This window comes from Pogoniulus pusillus, chromosome 23 (genome assembly GCF_015220805.1).
Source record: "Pogoniulus pusillus isolate bPogPus1 chromosome 23, bPogPus1.pri, whole genome shotgun sequence".
NCBI lineage: Eukaryota > Metazoa > Chordata > Aves > Piciformes > Lybiidae > Pogoniulus > Pogoniulus pusillus.
In genome coordinates, this window is record NC_087286.1 from 4,818,422 (window position 1) to 4,835,052 (window position 16,631).

Sequence of the window (16,631 nt, forward strand, 5' to 3'; positions counted from 1 at the left end):
ATTTGCTTTGAGTCCCAGGATATCTACCACAGCAGGATGGTCATGGTGGCCACACTGGGCTCAGATCCAGCAGTGGGAGGCCCTTAGAGACTGAAGTGGGGTCTGTGGGCCAAGCAGTTGTGAGTCAAGTGTTGTGTTTCTTCAGCACACTCACTCCCTGGGCAACCTGGTCATGATGATGGCTGTGGAGCAGGTCTGGCTCCTGCATGCTCATTAACTGTGCCTGAGGCTGACACTCAATCTCCTTTGTTTCTTTTCCCAAGACATTTAGCACTGAAGGGGCCTGTTCTGCAGAGGTGGCAGCAGCTGTCACTGCACTATGACAGCAGTGGGGACGTATTGACCCTGCAATGTGCTGGTCCTGGTCCTCCTTCCCGTTGCTCTAAGGATTGCTCTGTTTATTTATTGGCCTCTTGGCAGGTGTAGATGATGCAGAGCCCTCTGAGAGTCCTTGCTGCACAACCAGAGATGCTGAACACTGGACAGTGGATGCTGAAAGAAGCATGGGATGCTTGGGCTGGAAGTGACCTAGAGATGGTCTTTGTCCAGCTGTGGGACTTGGAGAGTCCCCTCTGGGAGATGTAGGCTACAGGTCCTGCATCGGAGCCAAGTGTTGGTGGACCAAGTGTCATGGGAAGCAGGGGGTGAAATCTCCAAGCCTGCACGATGTCAAAGGGTCAGAGAAGTGATGGGGATGGTTCTTTCTGGTGTTGAAGAAATGTCCTGGAAGCCTGCCTCAGCAGTCTGTCATGCATGGGCAGCCTGTGAAACACCCACTCTGGCTTAGAGAAAGATCTTTCCTGCAGCAAGAGAGTGACCTTTGGTCTCCAGGTGACTTCTACACGGGTGAGCTACAGCAGTCTGATTGTCAGGAGTGCTTGGAGAGCCAGAGAGCCCTGGCCAGTGGCTGGCCTGGCAGCAGTGGTTGGAAGGGAGATGAGGCTTTGGGAAAAGCCTGCTGATGCCTTCCTCTACTCCACCTTTGCCTTGTCAGTCTTCTCCTCCTCAATGGCCAGGATGCGCTCTCGCTCTTTGATCAGCTGCACTCCACAGTATGTGATGAACCAGATGGACAAGGTGCTGACAGGGAAACCTGGAAGATGAAGGGAGGCATGGTCACATTGGCACAGATGCTCACCTAATGGGGACAGCTACTCTCCAGCACTGCTGCCTTTTGGGTAGGTTTGGGCAGCAAACAAGTTCACAATGGCCAAGCACATTTTGCACTGTGGATCCGGCCCTAGAGCTTCATTTCCAGGATGCCTGGGTGCACCAAGCCTTCCCAGTTGAATCATAAAATAGAATCAGAGAGTCAACCAAGAGACCTCCAAGCTCATCCAGTCCAACCTAGCACCCAGCCCTGGCCAATCAACCAGACCATGGCACTAAGTGCCCCAGCCAGGCTTTGCTTCAACACCTCCAAGCCCAGTGACTCCACCACCTCCCTGGGCAGCCCATTCCAATGCCAATCACTCTCTCTGGCAGCAACTTCTTCCTAACATCCAGCCTAGACCTCCCCTGGCACAATTTGAGACTGTGTCCCCTTGTTCTGTTGCTGCTTGCCTGGCAGAAGAGCCCAACCCCCACCTGGCTACAGCCTCCCTGCAGAGAGCTGCAGACAGCAATGAGCTCTGCCCTGAGCCTCCTCTTCTGCAGGCTGCACACCCCCAGCTCCCTCAGCCTCTCCTCACAGGGCTGTGCTCCAGGCCCCTCCCCAGCTTTGTTGCTCTTCTCTGGACACCTTCCTGCACCTCAACTTCTCTCTTGAGTTGAGGAGCCCAGAACTGGACACAGCACTCAAGGTGTGGCCTGAGCAGTGTTGACTTTCAGCCCATTCTGTCTGTGCTATGAGACCTCCTGACTTTCTCTGGGGAGACTTCTAGTGGCTTCCCAGCACTTAAAGGGGTCTACAGAAAAGGTGGGGAGGGACTCTTGACCTGGTAGTGTAGGCTGAGAGGTAGCAGTTACAAACTGGAAGAGGGAAGGTTTAGAATGGCTATAAAATACCCCAAATTATTCACCATGAGAGATGAGAGTGGTGAGACACTGGAACAGGTTGCCCAGAGGAGCTGTGGATGTCCTATCTCTGGAAGTCTTCATGGTCAGATTGGAAGTCTTCAAGGTCAGATTGGAAGTCTTCAAGGTCAGATTGGAAGTCTTCAAGGCCAGGTTGGATGGGGCTTTGAGCAATCTGCTTGGGTGGAAGGTGTCCCTGCCCATGGCATGGTACTTGAAACTAGATGATCTTTAAGGTCCCTTCCAACCCAAACCATCCTATAACTCAACTTGCCCACGTCCATAATTGTTCCTCATTGAGACCTTCTGGGAGCTTTGTGCCCTGCTGATGCTGATGAACCCCAGCACTGCCCCATATCTACTGGGGACAGAGTGTGCCACCAGGGCAGCACATATTTCTGTCAGCTAGGATGGTGACTAAGAGCTGGGAGAAATGCCTCCACTTAGGAAGGGTCTGGTGACATTTGTAAGCACGAGCCTGGTATCCACAGCAGAGTGGAGACACAGGCTTTGTCCCAGCTAAAACAGGACCTCTGGGATGAATAATGGAACCAGCTAAAGGCAGCTAGCTCAGCGGGCAGGCACTTCTGGCACACTGAGCCCAGAGCGTCACATTATCCACGTCCTACGCCAGCCCAGTCCCATGGAGGCCTGCAGAACATGGGCTCCTGGTAACTATTTATACCCTGGGCTGATCAAGAAGACTCCAGACTAGTGCCACCTCCCCACCAATTAGAAACACACAGATAAGGCTGCAGCACAAAGGTCTGTAACTGTGTCACTTTGAGGTTGATGCAAGAGTAAGCGTTAATGCCAAGGCAATGAGGTAGGACAAGTAAATCCCTTTCTCCAGCCAGGGAACACTTCACAGCCAGAGTCTCAGCCTGCCTAGGTGGTAAATGTGACCTTTGTGTCACATTCACCACCTGGGAGGAGCCTGAATCATGGCATCAGGCTGTGCTGGGAGCTGTACAAGCACACCTAGAAGGTGTACCCCAGAGAGCTCACACGGGAAGGTTGGCAGCTATGAAACTACTGTCTGCACCTTTTGAACAAGAATGAAGCACACCAAGAGCAACCACACAACAAAGCCAATGACCAGACCACTGTGGGGGCCAGGAAGCCCCAGTCATAGCACAACCAAATCATTTTGGTTGGAAGAGACTTTTAGAATCATAGAATTAGTCAGGGTTGGAAGGGACCACAAGGATCAGACAGTTCCAACCCCCCTGCCATGCCCAGGGACACCCTACCCTAGAGCAGGCTGCACACAGCCTCAGCCAGCCTGGCCTTAAACACCTCCAGCCATGGGACCTCAACCACCTCCCTGGGCAACAAATTCCAGCCTCTCACCACTCTCATACTCAACAACTTCCTCCTCACCTCCACTCTGACTCTCTCCACCTCCAGCTTTGCTCCATTTCCCCCAGTCCTGTTGCTACAATGATTGAGTCCAACTCTTAACTCAGCACTGCCAGGTCACCACCAAACCACAGAATCATAGAATCAACCAGGTTGGAAGAGACCTCCAAACTCATCCAGTCCTACCTAGCACCCAGCCCTGACCAGTCAACCAGACCATGGCACTAAGAGCCTCATCCAGGCTTTGCTTGAACACCATCTCCATCAGCACCACATCTACAGAGCTTTTCAATCCCTGCAGGGATGGGGACTGCACCACTGCCCCGGGCAACCTGTTCCAATGCCTGACAACTCTTTTGGTGAAGAAAAGGTCCTCAGTTCCCCTTACCAGCGTCCAGTCCACCGAGACAAGGTTCCTCAGTGGTGAGGATTGGTAGCACCTTACCTGTCAGGAGGAGCCTCTCGGTCACCAGCAGTGCAAATTCCAGGCTGTTGAGGGCTGGGATGTTGTAGAGGACAATGGCCCAGAAATTCACTGCCCCAAAAACTGCCCTAATCCGCCGGGACATGGCCTCAGGTATTTTAGCCTGTGGAGGAGAGGGGAGCAGACTGTGAGTTAAAACAGGACTCTAAGGAAAGGCTGAACTCCAGTCAAACTCCAGCCAGGTTCCTAGAGGGGTAGATGAAAATGAGAACAGCTTTTAATGTCTCTGGGATGCAGAAATATAAGGACGAGGTAAAACTTCTGCTCTGCTGCTGGACTGGTTGACTGGAGTGATTGGCATTGGAATGGGCTGCCCAGGGAGGTGTGGAGTCACCATCCCTGGTGGTGTTCAAGCAAAGACTGGATGAGGCATTTAGTGCCATGGTCTGGATGACTGGATAGGGCTGGGTGATAGGTTGGGCTGGATGAGCTTGGAAGTCTCTTCCAACCTGGTTGATTCTATATGATTCTATGACTTGGATGTATATGGGACCCTGGACTGGTGCTCAGAGGTCCCATGTGTGTGGAGAAGATGTCACATATGGGTTCATGTTAATAATGCCTGAGTCCTCCTCTCTTTATCTGTTGCCTTGGGTCAGCTGTTAGCCAAGGCAGAGAGATGTTGCTCTACACCAGGATTATTATTAGCCTTGTGTGCAAACCACTCCCAGCTCCTGGTAGAAATGATTTCTTAGGAATTAAAAAGGACCCAATGAGTCATGACAGCAGCAGAGTGAAATTGCCACTGGCACCTAACCCTCAGCAGCAGCTGCTCCAAGTGCAGCTGGGCAGGAATTCAGAGCAAATCCTCAAGGAGCACAAGGAAGCCTCAGACCACTTAGTGCTGCAAGTGGCGATGCCACAGAGGAAGATTTCACTGCCTGTGAGGCTATCATCTGATTAGGAGTTCAATTAGGAGAGCAAACAGGAGGATTGCCCTCCAGAGTTTGGATTTAGAAGTGGTCTTTACTGAACTGGCTTAGCACCTCTCAGTGTTAGGCTGGGCAAAACAAATAAGGGGCAGAATTGTTTCTAGGATGGGGTTCCCAGCAAGTCCCTGAGGCAGTCTTTGGTCACAAAGAGGGACAGGCTTTGGAGTAGCTGGAAAAGTATTCATTCTAGTATCTGAACATTTACTTTCATCAGCAATCAGCTCAAAACCACTCAGGATGTCAGGATGTTTTGCAGAACAAGGACAAATTACATTCCTGCCCACGGCAGGGGGGTTGGAACTAGAAGGTATTTAAGGTCCCTTTCAACTCAAACCATTCTGGGACTTCTATATGGAAATGTCTAAGTATTTCCCCATGGACAGACCTCAGATTTTGTGCTCATCTGTGCCACTTCAATGCCTCATTGAAGCAGTAATCCTGGTTCTCTTGGATGTCTGTTCTGCCTCTCAAAGCTCCACATCCAGCCTAAGTTTCCCATGAGGAGCAGATGGGAACTTGCCCAGGGTGAGTGCCATCACAGATAAAACTAAGAGATAGGGAGCCCAGAGCTGTGCTTCCCTTGAACAGCTGAGTGGATGATCACAAGAATGTTAAACATTCACAGGAGGGAGCTTCAGGTGTCCACAGAGAAGGCCTGGACACACAGTTGGATGTCACCATCACTGATGTTGCTCTTCAGTCTCAGCTGAAGATAGAGCTGACTTGTATAAGCAAGCTGCCTATGGTCAGAAATGTTTTCCATCACCAGAGCTTGATCCCAGACCCACCAACCTTCCCCCATCCATTTGCAGCCCAGCTCCTCACCTCCAGTTTGGCAAAGACTCTCTGCTGGAAGAACTTCTGCACCCAGAGCTCGAAGTTGAGGCCAAAGCAGTTTATGGCAGACCAGATGTAAACGATCTCGCAGGGCCCCAGCCACAGGGTGGTGATGGCAAATGTGGCAATGCTGGCTACAAGCTCCTTTATGATGTTGTCATGGTTCTCTCCAATGTGATCATACACATACCTAACAGGCAAGGAAAGTGGTTGGTTCTCCTTGTCATCACCCCTCTGGAGTCCTTTATCCCATGCTCACCCATCACAAGCTCCTCATGGGTCCATCTAGGGCACCCAGGGAGAAAGCAAGGATGTTTTGTCTGACATGTTCTAGCAATGAACTGATTTTTGCTGTGGTCCAGCTGCTCACAGCTTGTGTTCCTCACACATCTATAGTTTTTTAGGGATGAAATACCATCCTTCCCACCTCTTGCATGCAAAGGCATCTGTAGAGCTCCAGGCTATCTCAGATTTGCTGGTGGACAGTGTTTCATCACAGAGCAGCCATCACCTTCAGCAGAGCTTTGCTGGTGTGCACTCATGGCTGCAAAGAGCTGAAGGGCTGGGAGAGAGGTAGGTGGAGCTCAGGCTGCCTGGATTTGGGATATCAGTGTTCAGTTCCCCTTTCCTCATGAGTGTGCACTCATGGCTGGAAAGAGCTGAAGAGCTGGGAGAGAGGTAGGTGGAGCTCAGGCTGCCTGGATTTGGATTGTCAGTGTTCAGTTCCCCTTTCCTCATGAGTGTGCACTCATGGCTGGAAAGAGCTGAAGAGCTGGGAGAGAGGTAGGTGGAGCTCAGGCTGCCTGGATTTGGATTGTCAGTGTTCAGTTCCCCTTTCCTCATGAGTGTGCACTCATGGCTGGAAAGAGCTGAAGAGCTGGGAGAGAGGTAGGTGGAGCTCAGGCTGCCTGGATTTGGATTGTCAGTGTTCAGTTCCCCTTTCCTCATGAGTGTGCACTCATGGCTGGAAAGAGCTGAAGAGCTGGGAGAGAGGTAGGTGGAGCTCAGGCTGCCTGGATTTGGATTGTCAGTATTCAGTTCCCCTTTCCTCCTCATGGAATATGAACCTGACTCTTCCTCCCTTGAGGCAGCACTGAGCTCACCATATTTAATGTGATTTCTGGGACAGGACTCTCTCATTTCCAACTCCTGAGGGAGTCTGTTTCACTTTGTAGCAACTAACCCAATGGTCTTATGGATAAACAGTCCAAGTAAGACTTCATGCCCATAGTGGGATGCACCCAGAAGAGAGGACACCTCAGCTTTGGGATGAACAATATTTAGTGTTTCATTGCTATGTGATGAAAGAGAAGACCCTGGACCAGACTGGAGAGGTTTGCTTGGACACTTACTTGCACAGCCAGTCGTTAATCCCTCTGTCGAAGTGCCTGAAACACAGAGGGGGGACATGATGCATGTTAAAACACCAGCAGCCAGGACACCCTGCCACAACACTGTCCCCTGGTGAGGTACATCTTGAGCCTTGTGCACAGCAGTTCTCCATGCTGCTTCCTTGAGCAGGTCCCACTACCCATCTGGTTGTCACCTCTCTCCTTATCTATTGTCTCCTGCACAAGAATATTTCCCTGGGCCACAGCCCTATTCAATGAAGGTAGTCACCAACTGCTAGGTCAGCTGCTCAGAAGCACAGCCCAGATGTCCTCCCCAGCACACATCTCTAGTTTGGGTCAAACTTGCTGTTTCTCTTTGTTGATGGACATGGGGTACTCACGTTTCTGCAAAGACATAGAGCATGGTGATGCATTTTGGGGGCTGAGGGGGGTCCAAGTGGTCCAGTCTAGCAATGGTGTTGATGACACCAAACATGACAGCAGCTTTCACCCAGTCATACACCAAATTGGAGTAGGCCAGGCCAGCTGAAACAAAATAAGAGTCAAATGAGCAAAGGGGAACATGGAAGAACTGAGAGACATCATAGACTCATAGAATCAGTCAGGGTTGGAAGGGACAAGGATCAGACAGTTCCAACCCCCCTGCCATGCCCAGGGACACCCTACCCTAGAGCAGGCTGCCCACAGCCTCAGCCAGCCTGGCCTGAAACACCTCCAGCCATGGGGCCTCAACCACCTCCCTGGGCAACCCATTCCAGCCTCTCACCACTCTCATGCTCAACAACTTCCTCCTCACCTCCACTCTGACTCTCCCCACCTCCAGCTTTGCCCCATTCCCCCAGTCCTGTCACTCCCTGAGAGCCTAAAAAGTCCCAAGGCACTGTGTAATCTATTGTAGCAAACAAAGGAAGAGTCAAAAGAGCAAAGAGGAGCATGGAAGAACTGAGAGACATCATGTCCCAAGGAAGTATGTGGTCTATTGTTGCAAACACAACATCAAGAGGAGTCTAATGCTGTCTTGTACCACAAAAGCTTTTAAAGCTAAGTAGCTCTTTAAAATGCTTGAACCAAAGGGCAGTATCTTCTTGGGGTGTATGTTCATTGGTCTTGGCAGTCTAAGCAAGTTGCAGAGATTTAGCTTCTTCCAGTATAAGATCCTCCCTTCCTTCTTTTCCTCTTCCCTTCCTTGGCTTGTTAGCCTAAGATGAACTCATCACAGTTCTCAGCTCTGACCTCTGAGGTTTCATAGAATCATAGAATCAACCAGGTTGGAAGAGACCTCCAAGTTCATCCAGTCCAACCTAGCACCCAGCCCTAACCAATCAACCAGACCATGGCACTAAGTGCCTCAGCCAGGCTTTTCTTGAAGACTCCCAGGTATGATGCCTCCACCACCTCCCTGGGCAGCCCATTCCAATGCCAATCACTCTCTCTGGGAAGAACTTCTTCCTAACATCCAGCCTAGACCTACCCTGGCACAACTTGAGATTGTGTCCCCTTGTTCTATTGCTGGTTGCATGGGAGAAGAGGCCACCCCCCCACCTGGCTACAATGCCCCTTCAGGTGGTTGTAGAAAGTAATAAGATCACCCCTGAGCCTCCTCTTCTGCAGGCTGCACACCCCCAGCTCCCTCAGCCTCTCCTCACAGGGCTGCGCTCCAGGACCCTCACCAGCTTTGTTGCCCTTCTCTGGACACCTTCCAGCACCTCAACATCTTTCTTGAATTGAGGGGCCCAGAACTGAACACAGCACTCAAGGTGTGGCCTGAGCAGTGCTGAGTCCAGGGGAAGAAGAACCTCCCTTGTCCTGCTGGCCACACTGCTCCTGATGCAGGCCAGGATGCCATTGGCTCTCTTGGCCACCTGGGCACTCTGCTGCCTCATCTTCAGCCTACTATCTATCAGTACCCCCAGGTCCCTTTCCTCCTGGCTGCTCTCCAGTCACTCAGTCCCCAGCCTATAGTGCTGCTTGGGGTTGTTGTGGCCAAAGTGCAGATCCCTGCAGACACTTGCACCAAAATGCTCTCTAGCGCAGCTCTCTGTAGCTACAGATGCAGTGTTGATGCTACAGCAGAGCTGGTTCCAGAAGCTTTGTCTTAGATTTCTGACACTAGAGGACAAACCCTGCAGGAACAAACACTGAAGAGTTGCATTCCTATGCAAACAGAAGCTAAAATGCCCTCAGTTTTGATGAGGATCATCTCACAGGTTAAGTGCTACACAATGCATTGATGTGAGCAGTGCATGAGCTCCACCACGGAGCAGGAAGACCTGGTCAAAAGAGTCAGCAGAGCCTGCAGATTTGCCATTGGAATGGGCTACCCAGGGAGGTGGTAGAGTTGCCATACCTGGAGGTGTTCAAGAAAAGACTGGATGAGGCACTTAGTGCCATAGAATCAAGCAGGTTGGAAGAGACCTCCAAGGTCATCCAGTCCAACCTAGCACCCAGCCCTGGCCAAGCAACCAGACCATGGCACTAAGTGCCTCAGCCAGGCTTTGCTTGAACACCTCCAGGGACAGCAACTCCACCACCTCCCTGGGCAGACCATTCCAATGCCAATCACTCTCTCTGCCTCCTCCTAACATCCAGTCTAGACCTCCCCTGGCCCAACTTAAGACTCTGTCCCCTTGTTCTGTTGTTGCTTGCCTGGGAGAAGAGCCCAACCCCACCTGGCTACAACCTCCCTTCAGGTAGTTGTAGTGCCATGGTCTAGTTGATTGGATAGGGCTGGGTGATAAGTTGGACTGAATGAGCTTGGAGGCCTCTTGCAACCTGGTTGATCAGCTGCCTCTGGAGTACTACTTATGTTTGGCCAGTCCAGCCAAGTGTCTTAGGACACCCTAAAGCAGTGCTAGTGGCACACCAGCTCAGAGAACAACCTTCTTTAGATGGAGACCAGGCTGCTCTGAACCTCATCCATTGAAGTGTGGAATGTGTCTAGTCGTGGAGAATCTGTGAGCCCTCTGCACCCTGTTCCAGTGTTTGACCAGCAGAGGAGAGAAGCTCCTTACCTGCAAGCAGAACCTGCCTTGCTGCACCTTGTGTGCTATGTCCTGCCTCTTCCCTGCCAGCCTCCAAGAGGAGTTCACCCTCTGTTAGGCAGTTGAATTTATCAGTTACAGCTTCCCTTAGGTGCTCTCCACCCACACCCTGGAGCCATTTAAGTGGCTTCCACTATCTACAATGGGGAAGACATCTAAGACACCAGATGTGCTTCTTGCAGCAGCATGGAGATGATTTCTTGGAGGTGCTGAGTTCCCTTGCAGTCCACACAAAGCCAACAGGAGTGGCTTGGTGCTCAACCTCTCAAATCCTGAGCTAAACACTGGGCCCCTGTGAGAACATCACACCACTGCCATCTGCTCTGCAGGGCAGCCTGCCGCCGGCTTTGTGCATTGCCAATAGGAACAAGAGGAGGTGCACTCAAACTTGTCCCACACAGGCACTGCCAAAGCCTCTGGGTGGGGCTGGGTGGAGACCTGAGTCACTGGTTGAGGCCAGGTGTGAACGTCTCCAAGCATGGCCACTCACCCAAGGACCAGTCTGAGAGGCGGTTCATGAACTTCACGTCGGAAGGGAGGGTGAGGATGTAGAAGAAGTGGAAGAAGATGTCCACAGCAACGATGGCCCCCACGTGGAGAAGGGCATGGACCCGGATGCTCTTCATCTCGTCATCTTTGCGTCTGAGCTCTCTGGTGCTCACCTGCCAGGACAGCAAAGCAGGAAAGGGCCGAGCTGAGGGACAGGGTGGGCAGCATGTTCCTCCATCGGGAGAAATGGTCAAGGTCCAAGTGGAGACTCAATGCTCCCCTTTAGAAATCACACCGTGGACCACATGGCCCAAATCTCCACTGATCAAGAGAGCTTGAAGAGACTCAGGTGAGCATATCCACAAGGAGCAGGACATGTCCCACCTACAGCAAACCTCCAACTCCCCTCGGACACGATCCTGTGCAACCCGATCTAGGTAGCTCTGCTTCAGCATGAGGGTTGGATTAGGTCCCTCCTAACCCCTGCCTATGGGGGATTGACCTCTGCTGCGCCTCGTACAAACATGGGCTGGGCTTTGCCTGCAGGAGCTGTCCTGTTCCTGGCTGCTGCAGCATAACAGCCATCAGAGCAAGCTGTCAGGATTACCCTGGGCAGAGCAGTGGCCTCGCGTCGCCGCCACCACCGCTGCTGTGCTCCAAATCCTCTTACGTTTATTACTTCCCCTTCATGCCCTGTGAGAGGTGGGAGCTCTCCCAGCGTAATCTGCAGGCTGCTGCACCAGCCCCATCCTCAAATCCAGAGGATTCCTGAGAATTAAAGCCTTTTTTTTTGTTATGACTGTCACATGCCAAGTGCTTTAAGGACACAAAGAGGTCGCTGGATGCTGAGCTGGAGGAGAAGTTGAGGGAGAGCAGGTGCTGGTGTGGGGGGACACAGAACCCACCTTTCATAGGATCACACAGCTGCTTTGGTTGGAGAGGACTTTTCAGATCACCAAGGCCAACCATAAAATCAACACCATGAAGGCCACCCCCTACCTGGCTACAGTGTCCCTTCAGGTTTTTGTAGACAGCAATGAGGTCACCCCTGAGCCTCCTCTTCTCTATGCTGAGGTGGTGGAGGCACCGTCCCTGAGGTCTTTAAGAGGAGACTGGATGAGGCACTCAGTGCCATGGTCTAGTTGACTGGATGGGGCTGGGTGATAGGCTGGACTGGCTGATCTTGGAGGTCTCTTCCAACCTGGTTGATTCTATGATGCTTCCACCACTAAGCCATGTCCCTCAGCACCACATCTCCATGACTTTTCAATCCCTCCGGGGTAGGGGACTCCTCTACTGTCCTGGACAGCCTGGTGCAGGGCTTGACAACTCTTTCAGGGAAGATGTTTTTCCTGATGTCCAATCTAAACCTCCCCTGACCCAACTTGAGACCATAGCCCCTTGTTCTCATGTCTGTGTGTGGTGGCAGTGCTCTGCTCACCCCCAAATCTCCCCTGCCATCCCATCTCCTTGGGATCAGGGCTGTACCCCCACACTTCCAGCCTTCTAGAAGTGAATTTATGCTGCTGACCCTAGCAAGGAAGATGCTTTTGCACTCAAATGAGGCTGTCCAGGTTCTCATGAGTTCACATCACACAGGGTGATGCAATGGTTCCACCAGGACATAGGACCAGTAGGAACCAAAGAGACAGATCCATTCTCTCCTGGGCCATGTCCCCACGGTGAGGAAGGGACTCCACTTTCCTGCCTCCATAACTGCTGCTGGGCAATTAGGCATTCACTCCTGCAAGCAGCTCCTGCAGTGCAGGGGGGCAGCAGCCAGGAGATGGCAGTGGTGCCCAGGCCGACAGGACCCTTGGCCGGGGGCATGGGAAAAGGGTTGGGGATTTGTTCCTTGTGCCTTTATGGTGAGTTTTAATCAGCGATGAGGAGAATCCCTCGTTAAGTGGAACCTCATCCTGGTTGGGGGCTATGCAAAAGAGCAGGGAATAAAAACCCCTCTAGATCAGCTCTTGTAGGAGTGGTGGGAGTTCAGCTCTTGAAGAGGCAAAGAGTTTAATGCTTTGATTTGCAGATCCTCTGCTGCAGTGTTGGAAGCAGCCAGGGTTGCCTGTTTTGTAGCACAGACTGTTTGGAACCAGGGAAGGAAGAAGGGTTTGGGGGTGAGGAGGGTACCCCAGGACACTGTAGCCCCTCTCAGGGAACTTGGACAATGTGGCTGTTGTAGCCCTGCTTGCCTGAACTTCAGTCCAACAGCATGACTGCAAAGACTAAGCAGCTGCTCCAGCAGCCTGGGGAACAGAGCCCACCAGCAGCCTGGCCATGCCTGGCATTTGGCTGCCGAGAATGGACTGCTGGTAGTCTCAGTGCATCATGAGCATCCCCTGTGGGGCACACCAGAGGTGACCTTTGTGACCTGCAGGGCCAAATGCTCTAAAAGTCCTCATAAACAGGTCCTGCAAGACCCAAGTGGTCTTGTTCCTTTCAACAGGCAGGACAAAGCTGTTAACTACCCTGGTGAATGAACCAGCAAGGAGCAGGACTCAAATCAGGGCTCATCTGGCTTACTGGGACCATTCCAGACCCTTTCTTACTGGGACCAGTCCAGTCCTGTGAGGAGAGGCTGAGGGAGCTGAGGGTGTTTAGCCTGGAGAAGAAGAGGAGGCTCAGGGCAGACCTCACTGCTGTCTGCAACTCCCTGAAGGGAGGCTGTAGCCAGGTTGGATTGGGCTCTTCTGCCAGGCAAGCAGCAACAGAAGAAGGGGACAGAGTCTTAAGTTGTGCCAGGGGAGGTCTAGGCTGGATGTTAGGGGGAAGTTGTTGTCAGAGAGAGTGATTGGCATTGGAATGGGCTGCCCAGGGAGGTGGTGGAGTCTCTGTCCCCAGAAGTGTTGAAGCAAAGCCTGGCTGAGGCACTTAGTGCCAATGTCTGGTTGATTGGCCAGGGTTGGGTGCTAGGTTGGCCTGGATGATCTTGGAGGTCTCTTCCAACCTGGTTGATTCTATGATTCTATGATTCCTGATCTCAGCATGATGCTTTTTACCACAGCAACATCTTCCCTTACAGGTCAATCAGTGGAAATGGTCAAAAATCTATAAGGGGAGGTTAAACCCTCCCAGTTTAAGCCCCTCCCCACAAAAATCATGGCATCATTGCAGGACCCAGAATATGACCAGGCTCCAGATGCCCATGAGAAGCTCTACAACCATTTGCACCTTCTCTGCGGCAAAAGGGTTTTGTAGGCAGGAAACCCAAGGAGATAAACACAGGGAGAATTCCTCCCCCAGCACTCACCTGGGCATGGAACTGGTCAAATGTCATGACAGGCCCAAAGAAGAAGAATGGGAGGTAGAAGTTGTACTTGAGGAGGTCAAAGACAGAGTAGATGCCCTCTTTCCTCTCAGAGCTCTCAAGTGCAAAGCTCATGCAGCGCATGATAGTGAAGCTGCTTCCTCCATAGAAGAGGACATCTTGAAGATCAAAAGCTCCTGTTACAAAGCCACTCTGGATGAGAAACAAAGAACTGTCACTTCTGTGCTCCCGTGCTCTGTGAAGGATGTAACCCCTGGGGCAGCAGGCAAATCCTGCTCTGATGCCAGTTGTCCCTGGAGTTAATGCTGCTGGGGTTGATTTTCCAGCTGGCCTCTGCATCCCAGAGGAGCTTGAAAGTGGTGGACAGGTGTGGGCATTCCTGAACCCAGCCCAGCTCTGTGCCACAGGTGGGGAAACTGAGGCATGGGTCAGGAACAGGTCTCATCTGGCTGACAAACTATTGCCTTGACTAGCAAGGAGGTTTCAGGGGTCCTGAGCTCTGGCCTTGCATGAAGCCACCAAAACACGACACGAGCCCTGTAGGATTATTCCTAAGCTCAGCAGCACAACAGTCCCCTCCCTTCCAAGCTCTGTGGCAGCTCTGATGTAGTCAGAAGTGCCCAGGGAGGCACTTCAGGAGTGCCCTCTTTGGAGGTGACCTACCTGCCACGAGCTGAATGGCTCCACCTTGAAGGAGGCGAGACAGCAGAGTCCAGCCACGTAGCAGAGCCACTTCTGCTTGGCCAGAGCGACAGAGTAGAGGACAAGGCAGTGGGAGAGGATGATCATCAGGTAGACAAGCCCCATGCTGCCCAGCACGGCCGAGATCCCATACAGCATGTACATCACAGCCCGGTGCTGCCAGGGGAGAGCAGACCTGAGCCACGGTCAGCTTGGAGAAAGCCTCGGGCCCCCTCCCCCTATCCTAGGACATCTTTCAACCTCCCTCCACAGTTATCAGGTCACCCTGGTCCTTTCAAATCCACCCCACCACCTTGCTGGCTCACCTGTGGCACCGTCATGGAGCAGATCTTGCCAAAGAGGACATGTCCCGAGAGGGCGAAGATGATGACGTTTCTGAACGAGGTGAACCACATCACCCACTCAAAGTCAGCCACATCCTGCAGGAGAAGCACCAGACACCCTATTGCCCTCAGCCCTCACACACCTGCCTGGAGGCTTCACTTGAGGAAAACTTCTTGACTTTGAGGGTGATGAGCAGGGACCAGGACGCCCAGAAAGGTTGTGGAGTCTCCTTCTCTGGGGACTTGAGTCGCCGTCCCTGGGGCAGTTCAAGGCAAGGTTGGACGTGGCACTTGGTGCTATGGTCTAGCCTTGAGCTCTGTGGTAAAGGGTTGGACTTGATGATCTGTGAGGTCTCTTCCAACCCTGATGATACTGTGACTTTCAAAACCTGCCTGGCCATTGTGATCCTGGGCAGCCTCCTGTGAGTGACCCTGCTCTAGCAGGAGGGTTGGATCAGATGATCTCCAGAGGTCACTCCCAACCCCCACCATTGTGTGATTCTGCAGAGGAAAAGCCACACATCTCAAGGCCTTTTCTTCCCACTTTGCACCCAAGGGCTCCTGAGCACTTTAGCTTGGTCATAAAACCCCAGGAGAGCCAGGCAGAGGCTGCTGCCCTCGGTGCGCACAAAGCAGAGCAGCAGCCGTGCTGCAGGGCTGATACCTTCCTGAGGAGTCCTTTAGGGAGGCAAACACAAGTCACATGGACTGTGCAAAAGTGTGTCAGCAGCAGAAAAAAGCAGCTCTGCTTCTCCAGTGGTCAGCACTGTCACCAGTATCTGGAAAAGACCGAGTCCTTCCTCTGCTTACCATCTTCCTGCCAAAGTAGTGCCAGCCTGGCTTTATGCCATCCCGAAAAGCCTTCCTGTTCATGCTGTCTGCAAAGGAACCAGAGTTGAGGGAGAGAATCAGAGAATGGCTTGGGTTGAAGGCACCTAAAGATCATCTAGTTCCAACCCCTCTGTCATGGGCTGGAACACTTTCCACTAGAACAAGTTGCTCAAGGCCCTGTCCAACCTGGCCTTGAATACCTCCAGAGAGGGCAACCACAACATCCATGGGCAGCCTGTTCCAGTGTCTCATCACCATCACTGTAAAGAATTTCTCACTAGTCTCCAGTCTTCCTTCTTCCAGCTTGAAGCCATTGCCTCTCATCCTATCACTGCAATCCCCCCTCTGCCCCCTCCAGCTTTCTTGTTTGCCCCTTTAAAGCAGCAGCTCTGGGCAAAGGGGTTTGGGCTTTGGCAAGGCAGGAGGTCTTCTTCGCTGCAGTGATGAGCCATCAGGGCTCAAACATCCCATCCAAAAAGGTGACAAATTCCCACAGGAAACCATAGGAGTCAGGAACATCAACTGCTTCTGCCTGGATATCCAGCAAAGCCTTCTTGCTGTGGACATCCCAGGGACTTTTTCAGGTTTGGGGGCCCATAGACAAAACCTGTGGGTACCAGCCCTGTGCAGGCAAGGTGGTTGCCTGTTCCAGGCTGGAGAGCTGTGACATCCCATAGCCTTTTGTTCTGAGCTATGGAAATGGGGATAAGCAAAGGATTCCCAAGCAATCTGCTGCTGGTGTTTGAAGTTAGAAAAGCAGCCACCTGACACCCATTCTCCCCTCCCAGGGGGATGAGATGGGGATCGTTACCTCTGGATGCCTCGAAGATCCCACTGCCACTGTAGACCACAGCACAGGTCACAACGAGAGCGTAGAACCCCAGCTCATACCTGGGCAGTTCTGCTTTAACCCCCATGGCAGCAGGTCCCCCCCCAACCAGGCTGGGGGATCCAGACCTGGCAGAAGGAAGGAGGAGAGAGAGAACAA

General features: G+C 52.3%; 1 protein-coding gene across 3 annotated transcripts in view; it reads right to left on the reverse strand.

Moving 5' to 3' along the window:
- HHATL (hedgehog acyltransferase like) overlaps positions 1–16,631 on the reverse strand; it is an 18,510-nt gene continuing 1,879 nt past the window's right edge. For 2 of the 3 annotated variants that reach the window (XM_064162389.1, XM_064162391.1), the window contains exons 2-12: positions 16,455–16,600; positions 15,623–15,690; positions 14,795–14,908; positions 14,451–14,645; positions 13,770–13,979; positions 10,515–10,686; positions 7,364–7,508; positions 6,984–7,019; positions 5,620–5,821; positions 3,824–3,965; positions 1–1,093 (exon numbers count right to left, since the gene is read on the reverse strand). In XM_064162389.1, coding sequence (XP_064018459.1) covers positions 972–1,093; positions 3,824–3,965; positions 5,620–5,821; positions 6,984–7,019; positions 7,364–7,508; positions 10,515–10,686; positions 13,770–13,979; positions 14,451–14,645; positions 14,795–14,908; positions 15,623–15,690; positions 16,455–16,560 — 1,512 coding nt within the window. In that variant the 5' untranslated portion in view covers positions 16,561–16,600 and the 3' untranslated portion in view covers positions 1–971. The remainder of the gene's footprint in view (positions 1,094–3,823; positions 3,966–5,619; positions 5,822–6,983; positions 7,020–7,363; positions 7,509–10,514; positions 10,687–13,769; positions 13,980–14,450; positions 14,646–14,794; positions 14,909–15,622; positions 15,691–16,454; positions 16,601–16,631) is intronic. The other variant, XM_064162390.1, reaches the window with a different exon arrangement.